The sequence below is a fragment of the Lepisosteus oculatus genome, chromosome 15 (assembly GCF_040954835.1).
Source record: "Lepisosteus oculatus isolate fLepOcu1 chromosome 15, fLepOcu1.hap2, whole genome shotgun sequence".
Lineage (NCBI taxonomy): Eukaryota > Metazoa > Chordata > Actinopteri > Semionotiformes > Lepisosteidae > Lepisosteus > Lepisosteus oculatus.
Genome location: NC_090710.1, coordinates 18,203,856 through 18,221,089, shown reverse-complemented (window position 1 = coordinate 18,221,089; position 17,234 = coordinate 18,203,856). Strand labels below are relative to the sequence as shown.

The 17,234-nt window shown below is 41.2% G+C and overlaps 1 protein-coding gene across 9 annotated transcripts; it reads left to right on the top strand.

Moving 5' to 3' along the window:
* The first annotated feature begins 232 nt into the window (after positions 1 to 232).
* slc5a3b (solute carrier family 5 member 3b) lies at positions 233 to 16,979 on the top strand. Of its 9 annotated transcripts, none has more exons than XM_069178739.1 (4): positions 236 to 781; positions 3,699 to 3,799; positions 7,764 to 7,888; positions 11,476 to 16,979. In XM_069178739.1, the coding sequence occupies exon 4, from the start codon at positions 11,750 to 11,752 to the stop codon at positions 13,892 to 13,894; it is 2,145 nt and encodes a 714-aa protein (XP_069034840.1). In that variant the 5' UTR covers positions 236 to 781; positions 3,699 to 3,799; positions 7,764 to 7,888; positions 11,476 to 11,749; the 3' UTR covers positions 13,895 to 16,979. The 9 variants fall into 9 exon arrangements, 8 of the variants coding, with proteins under 8 accessions (XP_069034840.1, XP_069034843.1, XP_069034839.1 ...); XM_069178741.1 differs by lacking the exon at positions 236 to 781 and adding an exon at positions 788 to 2,869; XR_011181616.1 differs by lacking the exons at positions 3,699 to 3,799; positions 11,476 to 16,979 and adding an exon at positions 8,341 to 8,686 and having other exon boundaries at positions 233 to 781.
* Positions 16,980 to 17,234: the final 255 nt, after the last annotated feature.

Below are 17,234 nucleotides of genomic sequence, written 5' to 3'. Positions count from 1 at the left end.
AGAGACACACAGCAAAATGACTTTTGTAACCGATTAAAATATTTGTCGATAACGCCGGTGCCAAAATACAAGAGCAAAAACCGCTTTGTGGCACAATATGATCGTCTACACTGGCAATCAAAACATCACGTCGTCGCAAAGAGCAACGCAACAAACACAACTCCCCACTTTATATTGAATAAACGTATATCTTTTGTCAAACTAAGGGTCAGCTACAGTTATTGCGCGCCCTTGTAGCAATCTGCCAGATTTTGGAAAGTCAGTAGTGGCACATCCTCGACATGTCCCCATTTTCTACACACGACCAATAATATTAAGACAGATCGGCGCTGTTCTGCCCAGAAGATGTGTTCAATTTTGAGCACAGTTCAGGCAGCCAGGTGTATTTAATATTTAGATATGTTTTGGAAAACAAAGCGCCTCTCTTGTACCCTCTATACAGCAACTGGTGCTTCTTAGTCTTTGTCTTTGCTGCGGAGCAGATGACCTGACAGATCACGAGGACATGCACAGCCTCTTCTCCTTTAAGTGGGCGTGTCACGAGGGAAGCCAGGGGGTCCGAAGCAATAAGAGCGCGATGCTAGGAAGCCGGAGTTGAGATGCGTTCCCTTCCCACTGTTGGGCGCTTTCCGAGCAGGCAGAAGCTGGGAGGACAACGTGGGGGAAAGGCACGGGCTCGATGTAGCTGAGAAGCCTTGTTACTGCTCACTTTTGTGCGTAAGCGATTGGATATTACTAAATACCAGCTAGTATTGAGTGATAGTCAAAATCAATGCAAAGGGTAAGTGAGGGCTTTCTGTGTGTGCGTGTTTAATAACCTTCTTAATTTAGGCATGTGTTACAATAACATGGCTGTATACAGTAGGGCGATGGTAAATATTCTGCTTTCTACAGCTGTAGCTAAACCCACGTGTTTCAGAGTCTATTAACTGATAGGTTTTGAATAGAAGAAAATGACGGACAGAAGCGAAAAGTAAGTAGTTTGCAAGTACATCAAGGTGCTTTTGGATAACATCCTTTTATTTGTTTCACGGTGTATGAATGTAACTATCGATCAGTCTAATGTCGATTTCAGGGGGTTTGGGTCCGTTCTGAATTCGCAGAAAATCTTCGTTTTTGTAGAAGAGACCCTTGTTTTAACTGGAGACATGTCAGTGTCGCAGAGATGATGGTTCTTTAGATGTCGGTGCGCAGTGTTACCTGAAGTGTTCTTATGCCTGCGCTACATTAGACCTTATGGACAGAAATACGCCCCTCGTGAGGAGATAAGGTGGGGGGAAAAAAAGGACCAGGAGCCACAGCCAAGTTGTCTACCTTAGAATGAGAAGGCGCCCAGGGGAATCGCTGCCTTATTTGCACTCACGGTCGTTAGAAAATCTATAGCTTTGTGCATGCACATAACTTGAGTGCATTAATTTCCGGAACACGTCTGCTTACACCCAGCACGCCAGCAGTGTTCTGGAAGTTTCCTCAATTAGTGTTGCCTCTGATACCACATGGTATCAGACCGCTCACCTTTCCGCCGATGCTTGTACAGTAGGTGGTGATGCCCGTCCTTTTCTCTGCATTGGGGAAATCATTCAAGTATCTGTTTACAAAACCCGTCTTATACCAGGGAAACAGTCGAGGTTTTGTTTTCGCCGTAGCGTGTGTTTAGAAAACAGACGTGTGGGCTTTACTGCCTTATTATGGTTAATTGTCGTGGCAACAGCTGCAGAGCTTTCGAAATCAACAAAATGACCTTTAAATAAAGTGGATGAAATCTTGTTGTTTGGCTGAATTCCCTTCATCGTAGTGTTGGGCCCTATCTGTACCATTATAATCAAAGCTGGAAATCAAAAGGTGGCAAGTGCTGGATTTGCAGACAGACTGTTTCACCACATTAACAGCAGGACTGTCAATAGAAAGGGGTAACGCCAGTGAAAACTGGAGGAAACAGTTATTCCCATCCATAGCTGCTCTGTTTCAAAGTGGCGCATTTTCTTTGCTCGCAGACGACATGTGACGTCAGTAAGGCGAACGCTTGATTTCCTGCAGTAACCGAGACCGTGTTTCACCACGGGCGTCTTGCGTTTGAACGTATTCCAGCACGCTTTTTGCCTACATAAGGGCAAGCTCGGATAGCATTTTGAAGTCTTTGGACATTTTTCTGCTAGCCATGAATCCATAATATTCGAGTTTTGCAGGTTTAGTTTTCGTGGCGTTTTCCTGTGTTGCACAAAGGAAACTAGGTTATAGCAGAGAACAAACGGCCATTCTCACTATGTGTAGGAGGTTTTTGGTGAGCTCTGTTCTCCGGTTGGTCACAGGGTGGGGGGATGTTATACTAAGGACCTTCATGTGTTGTTAGGTACTCTACCTCAGTTATTGAGTCTGCGTACCTTACATGTGCAGAGTATGGTTACTGTTGAAAAGGCAACAGGTGCACACAGTGCTTTGTGTCTTGAGAAAAGAATACAATTACAGACGAGGAGACCCTTCAGCCCTTCGGCTGCTAGCGGTTTATTCATCCAAGGAATTTCTCTAGTGTTTTCTTGAAGGTTCCAGAGAATTGGCGTTCACTGCCCGACTTGGCAGCTTGTTCTAGACGCCTGCCATCCTTTGTGTTCATCGCCTTCTCGTAATTTCTAGCAGCGTCCATGTATTCTTAGTTTCGCTGCCGAGCATGAAGTATTCCGTGCGGCTGAATGGCAGCCCCTTGAAGGACGTAAGGAGCGTCTGTATCCAGTCCCCACCAGTGAAATGGCGCAGTTAGGATTGTGATACAGTGCAAGCAATACATCAATAGAGACGCAAACGTGATGTGAGGGTTACCTGTTGGGTAGCGTGGGACCTCCTGGATGTGCACTGTTGGCTTCGGCTGGCTGGGGTAAGAGAATGAATATTTTGCATTAAATTGAGCCCTTCGGGCTTTCTCATGAGCTGAGGTTAAAGGAGCAGCAGCAGTTGGGAGCTCTCCTTTTGTAATACCTTAATGGGCTAAGTGCCTTGTTTTGACAACTGTTGCTGACCTGCATGTATGAGGAACCTTCAATAAGGTCCGTAAGTACATGATGACGCTTAAAATAATGTAAAGTGAGGGAAGAGCAATAATCCTTGTCAATTAGTCATTTCTGACGTGCTGGAAGGGAGATAACTCCTGCTGCACAGGGGTACACCCAGGTAACTGGTGGGAGGGTTTTGCATGTAGAGAGCTCAGTTTTAAACTGGCCAGATAAAGACAAACACACTTGTAATGGCTTGACCCCTATATAAATCACTATAAAGTGGCCTTAAACCGTTCTATAGAGGAAGTGTCCTCCCAATCTGTGACCTGGTTTTTCATGTAGAAATACCCCCTGAGCTAATTATCAGACATTTTTGTAAGACTGTACGTTACAGTATTTTTCCATCTGAAATCAACAAAGAATCCTACGCCTCGTTGCACAGCTAATGTTTGTTGACATAAACATTAATTGTAATATCTCTGCTAATTTCCTCTCAGCTGCTGTAGCAAGAGACTGCTTTCTGGGGTGACGTGCAGTGTTTCCTCAAAAAGGATATTCCTCCAGCATCTTTTGAGAGCATTCAGTAACTTTGCTGGGAGATCTTATATGACTTATGACTGGATGATATGTTTTTTTCTAGATTTGCTTTAAAAGCAAAGACTATCAAAATTTGATAACGCATCTTTTTTAATTTATTTATTGGAATACCAGAGCAGAAAGCCTGTCTGAAGAGAAAAAGCAACGTGTAGGTATTATAAGGGGTTACAGCTTCTTGGATGCAGTTCAGGAGCTAAAGTATTCCAGCCCTTAAGGTAAGCAGCAGAATTTTTAATTTTGACATCCTCGAGGAGCCTGTTCAAGGAAGCTAAAGCAAGAGACGTTCATTAATTAATTTTTGCTAACATCCGAGTGTCTGAGATGTGAACATTGCAACAACTGCAATTTAAGAACGTTTGGATACCTCGGTAAACACTTTATTACAATAATCAAGCCTGGAAAAAAGAAAAGCATGCAGTCTCTGCATGAGACAGGGAGAGACCTGACTGGCTATTGGCAGTGGTGCCAAGAAAAAGACCACAACATTGCATGCTGATTGGCCCATCACTGTTTCATGCCATTAGAATCTCTCGGTGCAGAGATTAGGAACTAACTCTTGGCTCAGTGCTTTAACCCTTTTACCCAATTAGTCCTTAAGTGTTACTATACCGTAGATAATGACAGGTCTTGAATATTGGTCAATCAGAATGCAGCATTGTAGCAATCCCTTTTATGCAGTAATATGATCTGTGTTTTTGGTAATATAGCAGTGCTAATCTTTCTATTTAAAAAAAAAATGTAGGTGTGTCTATTACTGAAATTGCACAACGCGGCCAATCAGTTTGCAACTGTATAAACTTTGGAATTGCACACGAGGATAGATGGTTCCAGAGGTCTCTGCATCGGAATGAAGTCAAAGATAGAACAACCCATTGTTAGCGGAAAATGGGCAGCCGTGAATACTAACATTTGTGTGTCATTACAAAATGTAAGCAGTTGTACAGTTTTAGTGTTCCAACCAGAATTCCTGAAGTATACTTAAGGAATTAAGATTGTATTAAGTATCTTTTTTTTTTTATTCAACCAGCCCTAATGACTTTTGTGCGCAGTGCTCAGTCTCTCCCAGTTTGTGGCTGAGTGCAGGGTGTGATATATGCACCGAATTCACTTAGGAGGCAACCTTTAACCTTCTGATGATGAGTAGCGATGTCACTATCTGCCTGTGTGTGTGATGTGAAACATTTACAAAATTGCTCTCTATGCAGGCTCTTCTAATAATAAACAGCACGTAGTCTATACAAGGAACAACACTTTCTGAAAATAGGGGTGAACCTATTTTTTTCCCCCCTTTTAGTTTCTTTTTGTTGCGTGTTTATTCTTTGGCAAACTACAAATAGTTTTTTTTTAAAAAATCACTAAAATGGCTATAAGACCCTCTGAAATGTCTTGTAATAGATATTTTAAGCATGTAACTTACAAGAGTACTTTGAGCTTTTGCTTTATCACTGCTGCTTTAGAAATGTCACTGGGCTGTGCTGGAGAACCTGAAATAGTCAAATGCCAGTAAATCCTATTATACTAAATATTATTTAAGGCTTGGGAATTTGCCAAAGACTGAGGCTCTAATACTTACTAGAGCTTTACAAACATCCCTGGATCTGCATTACTTCTTTTTTTCAACCCAACTTGAACAAATATAGGCAGGAACATTGATGCACATACTGTGTGTGTAGATAACTAGAGCACAATCCACAATTTTGCACTAGCAGCCAGCAGCTATATCACCCTGCAGCTCACAACTGGCAACCCACTGAAGCTCAGCAGGTGTGAGCCTGGTCAGTACCTGGATGGGAGACCTCCTGGGTAAAACTAAGGTTGCTGCTGGAAGAGGTGTTAGTGGGGCCAGCAGGGGGTGCTCACCCTGCGGCCCATGTGGGTCCCTAATGCCCCAATATAGTGACTGTAAACAGGCGCCGTCCTTTGGATGAGACGTAAAACCGAGGTCCTGACTCTCTGTGGTCATTAAAAATCCCAGGGTGTTTCTCGAAAAGAGTAGTGGCGTAACCCCGGTGTCCTGGCCAAATTTCCCATTGGCCCTTACCAATCATGGCCTCCTAATAATCCCCCTCTATGAATTGGCTTCATTACTCTGTTCTCCTCCCCACTGATGGCTGGTGTTTGGTGAGCGTTCTGGCACACTATGGCTGCCGTCGCATCATCCAGGTGGATCCTGCACATTGGTGGTGGTGAAGGGGAGTCCCCATTACCTGTAAAGTGCTCTGAGTGGAGTGTCAAGAAAAGCGCTATATAAGTGTAAGCAATTATTGCATAATATGAATAATATGTATTACTGTTAGCTCCTTGATTAGAAACACTTAAAAAAAAAAACTATTGCCATAGTTTGCTTATATGCAGAAGGATTCAGCAACAGGATAGATCTGCGATGCTTGAAATAAGGAATAAAAATAACTTTCCTGCACCACTTTCCTGTCGGATCCCATGTACTGTGGACTGCAAAATTGATAAACCTGACAGGCAAGTGCCTTTCTGTGAGCTCCACCAGTCTGCATGCAGGGATCAGCTCTCGCACTCTACTACTGTAGGACCCTGCTGGTTATTGTAATGGCAAGAGTTTACATGAATCTAGCCTCATGAAGCATGTCGCATGAAATCCAGGTCGCATTGGTTTAATTTTTTTAAATAACCTTTGCGGTGCAGGTGCGGCAAGCTGTAGCTGCTGAGGTGCTGAGTGATGGGTGGTTTCTGAAAAGCTTCTGCCCATCTTTAGTCGTCGTTGAGCCGTATTCTAGCAACTGAACAGGCTGGGTACCATTCATTTGTAATCTTCTATTTTATATGATGGAGCTAGAGAATACTGCTATGCAGTGGCCAGTGGTAATCTGCAATCCACTTTAGTAAGTGTAACTTGAAATGGCAAAGCCATGAAGGTTCTAAGCTAAGGCTGTGTTTTTTTTTGCATATTTAAATCGGAAAGAGAATAGTTGCTTATTTGTTGCACCACACAGAGGCTGGTATCCTTAATGAAGTGCCCTGTGTGGCTGCTGGCTCTCTGGCAGTGAGTGGGTGTGTTATTACTCTGGAATGCTGCAGCCACCCAGAGGTCTTGAGAGGGATGAAAACATGTGTGCTCACACTTCCACACCTTGCAAGAAAACCAGTAAGCTACGCAGATGTCCAAGAAGAATGCATGTCTGCTAGCTGTGGATGTGCCGAGCTCACAATTCTCAATAAAAATGTGTAAAAGCAATAGAAATGCAATTAAAACATCCTATTTTCCGTGGCATCTGTTTTCACACGCAAAGTTTTACACCTTGGGTTGCTGATTTTCAGCAATTTTATTTTGGTCAAAAATATACATGGCAGGTTATGGTAGAAATGCACTTTTTGAAAGAATTACCTTCAAATTATACTGTAGAAAGTGACTGTTTTCTGTATAGCTTATAAATTATTAATAAACTGTTAATTTATTTTGTGCTATGCTTTCTGATATTGCGGACAGAAGGGAAATACCCAGTACCCAGCGGGTAATGTCAGTAGCAGTTTTCAAAGTCCTCCCAACCCTCCATCTGTCATAGTCCTTTTTCTGGTATTACTGATTATTATTTTTTTTTTGTGCCCACTTGATGTTGGATTGCCAATTATGCGTTTAACTTTTGAACCCCACAATCTCACACAGGGAAGAATGAGCAAGTGAGTCCCATTCCCTTGTCCTGTCCACCTTTCTGTCTGAATTGGAGAAGAGGAGGAGAGGTGTGTTTGTCACAGTCCTCATGGCAAACGTGTGCTTCAGGGGTCACTGTATCTCTGAGGGCTGAGCAAGCCTTGTTTCAGCCAATCCTCTTCTACCCATCATTATTTGTAGTATATTCCCAGTTCACTTATGGAGTTGTATATCAACACATTCTTTTGGTTTGTCAAGGTGTTTCTGGAGAATTGGGGTGATGTTTGCTTTTCTCTGCATTTCCATGCTACCTTGACAAGAACATGCGATCAGTGGTGATGTTTTTATGTATTGCACTTAAGAAATCCCAAGAGAGGTGTGCATATTGAGTATTGGTAGCACAGCTCTTGAATACGGGGTTTCTTTCCAGATGGGACGTTATGTGAAGAGTTTGCATTTTCGCCATTTGTGCTTGGGGGTTGTGTTGCTCCCCCACCCAAAGATATATGGTTTACGTTAATTAGCATCTCAAAATTGTCTCTTCATGTGCCCTGCAGCCTCCTGGCATCCCATCCAAGGTACAGTCCTGCCTTTTGCCTTATTCTATCAGGACAGGCTCTGGATTACCCATGGGCCTTACCAGGAACAAGCAGCATGCTGATAATGTACAGATTGATGAATGGTTAGTGGCATCCTTGTCTAAATACAAAATATGCAAAGCTTTTTCTATCCTTGTCCTGCAGAGCCTCAATGTAGCAGGTTCTGTAGGTCACCCTTTGACCAATTAATAAAGATAGGGAACGGTTCCATTGTGATTAACAAATCATCCCTTTTAAATTTAAGAAATATGAGGATTTAGAACTAAATTCAAAGTACTCCTCACCCTTCAAAGACTCGGTTATCATAATTGAACTGACTGGCATGATTCATTTCATTCATTTAAAAATACGTGATCTAGAAGACAAATAGATTGGGGCTTTCCAGGATCAGGGTTGATTTAGATGCGTACATTAAACACATTTAACCTAGCCTACTGTAAGGGCTGAGCTTGTCGAAATTTGCCCGCATGACCTATGGATATAACTGTCTTTATGAACATGAGTGTCTTAAAAAAAAAAATTGTTTGGCTTGCAGAAAGATCAAGCAGGCTATGCATGTGGAGTGGCCCAAAGAAAGAAATATGTAAACAGCATCTGTGTGAAGAATGGCAGCTGTGTACTGCTAAAACAGACTAAGCAATTGTCTAAAATGAAGACGACGCCATAGCACGGCCTTACAATGGCAGCAGTGGGTGTCGGCTGGAGAGCGGTGTGGCTTTGAAACATGAGGATTTTGCCTGTTGCCATTACTCTTTCATCTGAGCCATGGCAGTCATGAAATCAAGCCTTTGATTAAAATCGGATCTGTTTTCGTTTTTTAATTGTTCCGCACTGAAGTCCCATCAGGGGCTAAGCAATAAATTAATTCTTGAAATGTTCAATTTACTGTGTTTATTTATGCATCCTGTCTCTTATGAATTGTATTGTACAGCAACATGAGATGATTAACCATGAAAGGCACTGTGAGAAGTAGAGGGTATTGACACTTCAGCCATTTGAGCAACACGTTTCCTAGTTCACAAATACAATGGTTCAGCAGTAGGTGCGGTTTTAAAAAGGTTCATGCAGTACTGCAGTCATATTGGTTCACATTAGGCAGAATGTGATTTGCAAACTGTCCAGGCAGCAGAACACTTTCATGAAGGGAGGACAGTTGTTCCCCCTTGAAGCAATCGTAAAGGAGAAAGCAGTGTAAAAATAAACTTCTATGCACACTTTGTAGTCCCATATTTAAACCAAGTCTAATTCTCTGAATACATTACACCAAATCCCACTTTCACTTTCCATTCAGTTATCCATCCTTTTTAACAGGACTGGCACTTTTGCTGTGAACCATCTGAGTGATAAATATTCTGAAGTTGGCAGCTCAGTCTGATTTTTAATAGGGAGCCAGCAGACTCCGCAATATTAATGTGTAGCAGTGTTCATATTTTGTGGTATGCGAGTAAGAATTTCTTAAACACATGCCTGCACACAGAAACATGACTTGCTGTAAAGGGCTGGCAGGCATTTGGAATGAGAATTTTCCAAACAGCCATAATCCGATTAAAGAATTTTGGTTTTCATCTTGCTTTTGTGAATCCACTTGTGCTGTAGTTATCACATCTGTGATTCAACAGACATTAACTGTCCTGTTTAACATTATTGAAACATTTATGTGGGGGTTTTGACTAATAATATTATAAGCATAATAGTCCTTACATACAGTATACAAATGCATTGAAGAAATATTGCAGAATTTACCGAGATGAATGAACTGCTTTATAACCTGTCCTTTATAACACTGTTGAAAAGGCTTCCTGATGCAAGGACAAATTTAAGAGGAACTTTCCCTTCTCTGGCTGACATTTTAGTGACTGATGTACCACAGGTATGAAATGCACCATGGTTAGTAGACAACTGCAGAAATGCTAAAATCAGGTTTGAAAACTTAACAGCTCCATTCAGTTTTGGGGCTTTTAAAGTGAATGCCATTCTATCCCTCTTTGAGTAACGGCTAATGTTTTCTCTTAAACAAAATAACTTGGTGCAACTTTGCAATATGGGCCATTGTCCTTATTTTTCAAGGACGTATTCTGCAGCAGCATCTGCTGCCTTTCTCCATGTTGCAATGATACTACAGTTTAGAAATGTGAATTATCCTGTCACGGCTTGATAAAGAGCAACATCTGGTTAATTTCACTGCTGTGCAGGCAATTACAGTATATGCAAGTATAACACTACTGTACCTCCAGAAATGTCTTGCATTTCACAGAGCCTGTTCTGTCAGTCATTAGAATTAATAAGACTAACTAGTGCAGGCAGGGGTCAGAAGTGTAATGCAAATGTAGTTCTTCCCCTATGTGTAGCTGTGAATAAATGCTAAGATTGCACCATAAAGTGAGGATCACTTGCTGCCACATTATCGTGTGTTCGTTGTAGACTCCAGGGATGTTATTGATTGCTTATACTTTACCATCAGTGTTGTAAAGCTCATACATTCAAGTTTCAGGGCTAATGTTTTGTAATGGTGTTATATGTAATTGCTTTGTTTTAATTGTATGATTTAAGGAAAAGCAGCAGAAGGCCACCTTGTCATTATGCCTGAGGCTATCATGAATAATATTGCTTCTGTGCTGTCTTTTAAACACATCAGTGCAGACCAATAAAAAACAGTACTTTTCCACTGAAGAACTTCAGTAGCAAAAAAGAGGAAAGAAGTATTTGTTTTCTTTTTAGTATTTTTGAAATTTTGACCTTTTGCAAATAGTTTGAAAGCAACTACAGTACATAGTACTATGTAGGTAGTTTTTGGTGTTGATGTACTGTTTTTTATATAGGTACAGTAAGAGTTAATAGCATTTTAGATTGTCCTGGTAACTGTTTCAAATATGAGGAATTGAACTCTAAGGTTTATAAATACGGGTGCCTTTTTAAAGTCATTTATAAGCCTCCCACACCTGTATTGGTTTTAACAGAATTCAAAGCATTGCAGATCTATTAGTCACAGTTTGGGTGGTGGTATTCTTTTAAAAGGCATCATGATAATGAACTTGCAAAATGGGTGTTGCAGTGCTGTGAGGTTAAATGCATTAACAAAATAAACAATCAATTGTGGCCGGAATTGCTAGGATTTGTACAGTGCTTTTTATCTCAAAGGATCCCAGTGTGCTTTTTCTCTCCTACCCCTGGAATTGAATTAAGTGAGAGCTTTGTGGAGGCTAGTTTCTTCATGCTTAAAAAGATATTTAGCCAGCACTCAGGGTTAGCACCCTTAACCATTTTGAACAATGCCATTGGACATAATGGTCAGTCAAATGTCTTGTTTGAAGTACCACACCTCCTCCAGAACAGAGTCTCTGGTCACCATACTGGAATTTTGGTTTGGAAATTGTAGTCCAAGGGGAAGTGTGCCACCTACTGGTCCATCAACACCACTTAGAAATCATCATAGTCTTGCATTGTGAAAGAATTAACTTTTACATTTGGATGTGTATACTACTAGCATGCTGGGTACAATAAAGCATGTTTAAAATGAACCCAAGGCTTTGTGTTTTTATTAACTGAAGGGTAAATGTAGGTTATTCTGGTGTGTTTTCATATGTGTTTTGCTGGACTGACATCCTTTACCTTCTCCCCATTATACCTGAATCTAATATGGTCTTTTGTCTTTGTCTTTGCTGTCTTGCAGGAATGTAACTCTAGGCATTACTAGACCTTTCAGCTGCACCTACCCCAAAAATTTTCTGCTCTGCATCATCAAAGTAAATGGCAGTGGATAATCATTAACCAAAAATTGAATTTGACCTGACTGGGACCCTACAGTTTCCGTCTAGACAGCAAACCAAAGGACAGAGATTGAAGCAGCATTTCTTTACCCCCCAAGTTTCAGTCTACGGATTTCCTCATTCTTCCAGTAACTTAACATTTTGTTGAAATAAGTCTTTTTTATTTTATGTAAGAAAATGACCCCTTCGATGGAAACGGCAGATATTGCCATCGTGGCACTTTACTTTGTGCTGGTGCTGTGCATTGGCTTCTTCGCCATGTGGAAGTCCAACAGAAGCACGGTGAGTGGGTATTTCCTGGCTGGCCGCTCCTTGACCTGGCCTGTCATTGGGGCCTCTTTGTTTGTCAGCAACATTGGCAGCGAGCATTTCATTGGACTTGCAGGTTCCGGAGCAGCAAGTGGATTTGCAGTTGGAGCTTGGGAATTCAATGCCCTTTTGCTCCTGCAGCTCTTAGGGTGGGTCTTCATCCCGGTCTACATCCACTCTGGGGTTTTCACCATGCCTGAATACCTTTCAAAGCGGTATGGGGGGACGCGCATTAAGATCTATTTTGCGGCCCTCTCCCTGCTTCTCTACATATTCACTAAGCTCTCTGTTGACCTGTATGCTGGAGCGTTGTTCATCCAGGAGTCTTTGGGATGGAACCTCTACTTGTCGGTGATTTTGCTGATCAGCATGACAGCTTTGATGACTATAACCGGGGGGCTGGTTGCTGTGATTTATACCGATACCTTGCAGGCTTTGCTTATGATTGTGGGTGCCCTCACCCTTATGGTCATTAGTCTCATTAAGGTAGGGGGTATAGAGGGAGTCCGAGAGAAGTACATGCAAGCTGTTCCCAATGTCACTGCAATTCTAGCTGCTCATAATTTTACTAACGCCAACACTTGCCATATCTACCCAAAGCCCCAGTCTCTTAAGATTCTGCGGGACCCCACTGATGAAGATATCCCTTGGCCTGGCTTCCTTCTGGGTCAAACCCCAGCTTCAATCTGGTACTGGTGTGCTGACCAAGTCATTGTCCAAAGGGTGCTGGCCGCAAAAAACATTGTGCATGCCAAGGGGTCTACACTAATGGCCGGCTTCCTCAAGATCCTTCCCATGTTCATCATTGTGATTCCAGGGATGATTTCCAGAATCCTCTATGCAGATGAGATTGTCTGCATTAATCCTGAGCACTGCATGCAGGTGTGTGGTAGTCAGGCAGGCTGTTCCAATATTGCCTACCCACGCCTGGTGATGAACATCTTACCCGTTGGCCTCAGAGGTCTGATGATGGCAGTAATGATTGCGGCCCTAATGAGCGATTTGGATTCCATTTTCAACAGTGCCAGCACCATTTTCACACTGGACATCTATAAGACAATAAGGAAGTGTCCTTCATCCAGAGAACTGATGATTATTGGTCGACTCTTTGTGGTGTTCATGGTGGCCATCAGCATAGCGTGGGTTCCTGTGATTGTGGAGATGCAAGGTGGACAGATGTACCTGTACATTCAGGAAGTAGCTGACTACTTGACACCCCCTATCGCAGCTCTTTTCCTGTTGGGGATCTTTTGGAAGCGCTGCAATGAGACTGGTGCATTCTATGGAGGGATGACTGGCTTTATCCTGGGGACAACCCGTCTGATCTTGGCATTCATTTACAAAGAACCCCCCTGCGATCAGCCAGACAACAGACCTGCCTTCATCAAAGATGTCCATTACATGTACGTGGCAGCTTCTCTCTTCTGGATCTCCGGGATTGTGGCTGTAGTGGTCAGTCTCTGCACAGAGCCTCCCACGAAGGAGCAGGTCTTCACCACAACTATCTGGGGTGTCCGTATCAAAGAGCTGCAACGGGCCCGGCTCAAAGAAGAATCCTACAAGCTTACGGGCAAGGGCCCCATTGACTGCAATGGGAGCGCCGACCACAAAGAGGTGCCCGTTGACCTGCACAAAGATAAGCAGATCGACGGGGCTGATGTCAAGCTACTGGTCAGAGTAGATTCTCCCATCACTGACTGTGTGGCCTCCAGCCCGTCGGATATCCAAACGCCTGTGGAGCATTATGGGAATGGTGAGGCCAGCCTGGTGGCCAAGAGTAACCAAGAGGCTGGGGAGAACACAAGTAGCAGCACGTGCTGGAAGGTGATCAACTGGTTCTGTGGGCTCAAAGGCCAGTCTGGTAAGACAACAACCCCCATAGATTCAGAGGAGGATGAGGCGCACATCCTGGAAATTCTTTATGAACCCCCCAAAGTCAAAATCATACTGAACTTGGGTCTTTGTGTTGTGTGCTCTCTGGGAATATTTATGTTCATTTACTTTTCTTTGTAGTCCCTGTGTCTTTGGTATTCCTACGTCTTTAAAACTTTAAAGATTTGTCTTGATAAACTCTTCAGGGTCTGTAATATTTACAGTGTATTTTCTTAAGCATAACTCAAAACATTGCAGCTAGAAGGTATTTCCAAGTGTGCACTGCTGTCATCAGAATAAGTTGAAGTGAAAATGGGTTATGTCCTGCTTCTTCGGTAAGAAGAGGGGGGTTTGAATTAAGTGTTTCAGGTGATTTATATGTACAGAATACACAAAAAATGTTCAGACTTGTAAAGGGGGTTGGCAATTTCTTTTGCTCTAAATCTCAGTACCTTGAATTACCTACATTGGTTATCAAACGTGTCACCCCCTTCAATTTTTTTCATGATGATACAGAATTATAATGTTTTTAAGTGGGATCTTTTGTTATTGATCAACGCAAAATGCTATAATGTCAAAGTGAAAACAGAATTCAACAGGTCCTCCTAAATTATACATTAAAACAAATTAATTGATTGAATAAGTATTCACCCTCCTTGAGTCGATATTTGGTACAGGCGCCTTTGGCAGAAATTACAGCCATGCATCTTCTTTATACTGGAGTCAAAATTTGATGTGATTTTTATTTGTCAGCAATGTCTTTCATTTTGCTACTCTGCCATGAAGCCCAGATTTGTAAAGCACCCAGGCAGTTGTTGTCTTACGCACAGTTTCTCCCATCTCAGCCATGGAAGACTGTAATTCCTTTATGATGTCATCTTCCTCTTGGTGGCTTTCCTGACTAGTGCCCTTTTCATCCGGATACCTAATTTCTTTATAATACACATTACTGTGCTTTGGGGGATATTCAAGGGCTTGGAGTTTTTTGGGGAATAAATCCATTCCAGGGTTTCTTTGAATGTTCCTTGAATTCCATGTCTTCATGCTGTAGTTATTGTTGGGAGCTGTACTAATCAAATGTGGGACCTCCCAGAGATACGCATGTTGTAACTCATGTGAAACACCTTAATTGCACACATGTGGACTCAAATCTGTTTATTTTCTGTTTTATATTTAATTTAAGAGGATCTGAAGAATGTTGTTTCCACTTTGAAATTAAAGAGTGTATTGTGACTATAAGCAGTAAGGAAATCCCAGTTAAATACATTATGATTCCATATTATAACACACTAAAACATTAAGGTCCCTGAGTGATTGTATACACACATATTGCAGTGGAAGTAAAGACAGAAATTCTTACTAATTTATTGCACTTGATTGGTAACTGTAAGAAGTAGAAAAGATCTGCCTTATTAAATGTACTCATTGTTGGGCTGTAATGTGTACCTTTTCCAGTAGTTCTGTCCTGCTTTTGTCTGTGAATGTCTCTGTATTACAGTGTTTTAGGAACCATGTTCTTCTTTAATGACTGTAAATTATTGTTTTACAATGAAATTCATTTAGGTTTTGTTCAGTTATGCATCTTCAGCAATATAGTATGATGTGGAGTTTTGTCTGATATAGTAGGTAACCTGTAAGATAAAACAAATGTTTCCAAGTATGTGTCTTAGAACATTCTTAAAGTTGTCCCAGTTTTAGTGGAATAATTTAGCATCGATCATTACCAGAAGCAACACTTTCTCAACATGCTGTTTGTACTACGATCTGAATACCAAAAGTAGCCTTTAATATTGCAGGGATAGTACTACACTCCAAAGATAATTTGACGCTAACCTGCACAGAGCTCTGGGAGAAAATGGGGTAGTCCATTTCGTCCAGGGCTGTTACTGTGGTAAAGTCCTATAGGCTGTCATCTGCACAACAGATCTGCATATGAGCTTTTCCAGAGTACATTTTGTGCTTTTTTTTTCTTTTGCAACATTTTTGAAGCAGCATATATTCATTTTGTTCCCTCAAATATACTTAAAGGTAGCTAAAAACCTGACACAATAGTTTTGTGTTGCATATATCCCTTCTCTGTTAGTGTGTTTGATACAGTACCTACAATTAAGGATGTGTTGGGTTTTAAGTTCAAATTAATATTCCAGTACAAATATATTCAAAGTACAATGTTAATCCAGTCAGTTGTTTTAGATGACGAAACGGAGCTATGAGGCAAGTTCTATTAATGTGAAGACTTCACCCACTCATGTATATCTGTTATTGTGCTTAACCCAACAAAAGACTTGATTGTTTTCCATTGGTCTTTTGAGTATCAGTAGAGTTTTTTACTAAAACTGTAAAAAGGTCCTGAAGGAAAGAAAGATTTAAGATGAATTAATTTTATTTTACAATGTTTTATCTTAATTATTACTTTGAGACATTTTTCTAAAGGTACATGCTTTTGCCAGTTACATTAAAAATGTAATTTAAAATTATTTTCCTTGGCAAAAGACAGATTTCTTAAAAGCAAACGACAAAATGGAAATTAACCACTTGCTTACAGTATGTGCTCACAAGACCATAATATAGATTATAGTTTTTCATCATTATTATTATTATGATTGTTATTGTTACTATTATTGTGGCCATTGTGACAGTACAACAAGGGCAAGTTTTGGGGGAAACAATTTTGAAAGTTTTTTAAAGAAATCGCATAATAAAGCTTGCGCTTTGATTGGGATGTCCCACATTTGTTGCTGTGCAAATGGTTTTAGTTCTTCCAGGAGAAGAATTTCAGAGCTGTGAACCTCTGTACATGTGGTTGTATTTATTTTGCTGGGATTAAATCAGAAGAGGATGTTAGGATTGAAACACTGTGTAGAGTTGCATCGTTGTGTCTTGTGCTAGTCTAGACGTTGTGCTCCATTAGTGATCTTCTGGTATGTCACAGAATTAATGTCAAAGTCCACCTGAAGTGATCTGTTCTGGCAGAAGAGTTCTAAAAAAGACTAATGAGGACAGGTTTAGTCTACATTGTGAAGGCAGGGGAAATTCTTTTTTTTTGTCTTAGGGGAATTTATAGCTGCTGATATTTTAGTACTAATTATGACTGAGGTTAATTGTTGAAGGGCTCTTTAATTCCCTTCAGAAAAGCACAAAGCAAAAGAAAACTTCCACTGTTTTAGGTTATCATTGGATCATGTTTGCTTACAGAAATTCAGAGCAATTTGTTTAGGAGGAGATGGCCACCAATATCCACTATTTTTTTCTTCTTCCCTTTCAACAGTTTTTTGCGTATTGGCATATTTGTGTAGATCCATTTGGTCAAAAGTATTATGGATCTGACTGGAAACCTGAACACATGTACAAGCAAGCATCTCTTCTAAAAAATAATGCACAACAAAGACCACAGTGGGAGAAACTAGCAGGTTTATTTGCACTTTTGACTGGCCCTCCTAATGTGAAGAACAGTGCCATGCTTCAGATAGAGTGCAGGCCG

Coding starts and splice junctions, on each gene's coding strand:
- slc5a3b (XM_069178743.1), top strand. CDS start 11,750: ATGACCCCTTCGATGGAAACGGCAGATATTGCCATCGTGGCACTTTAC.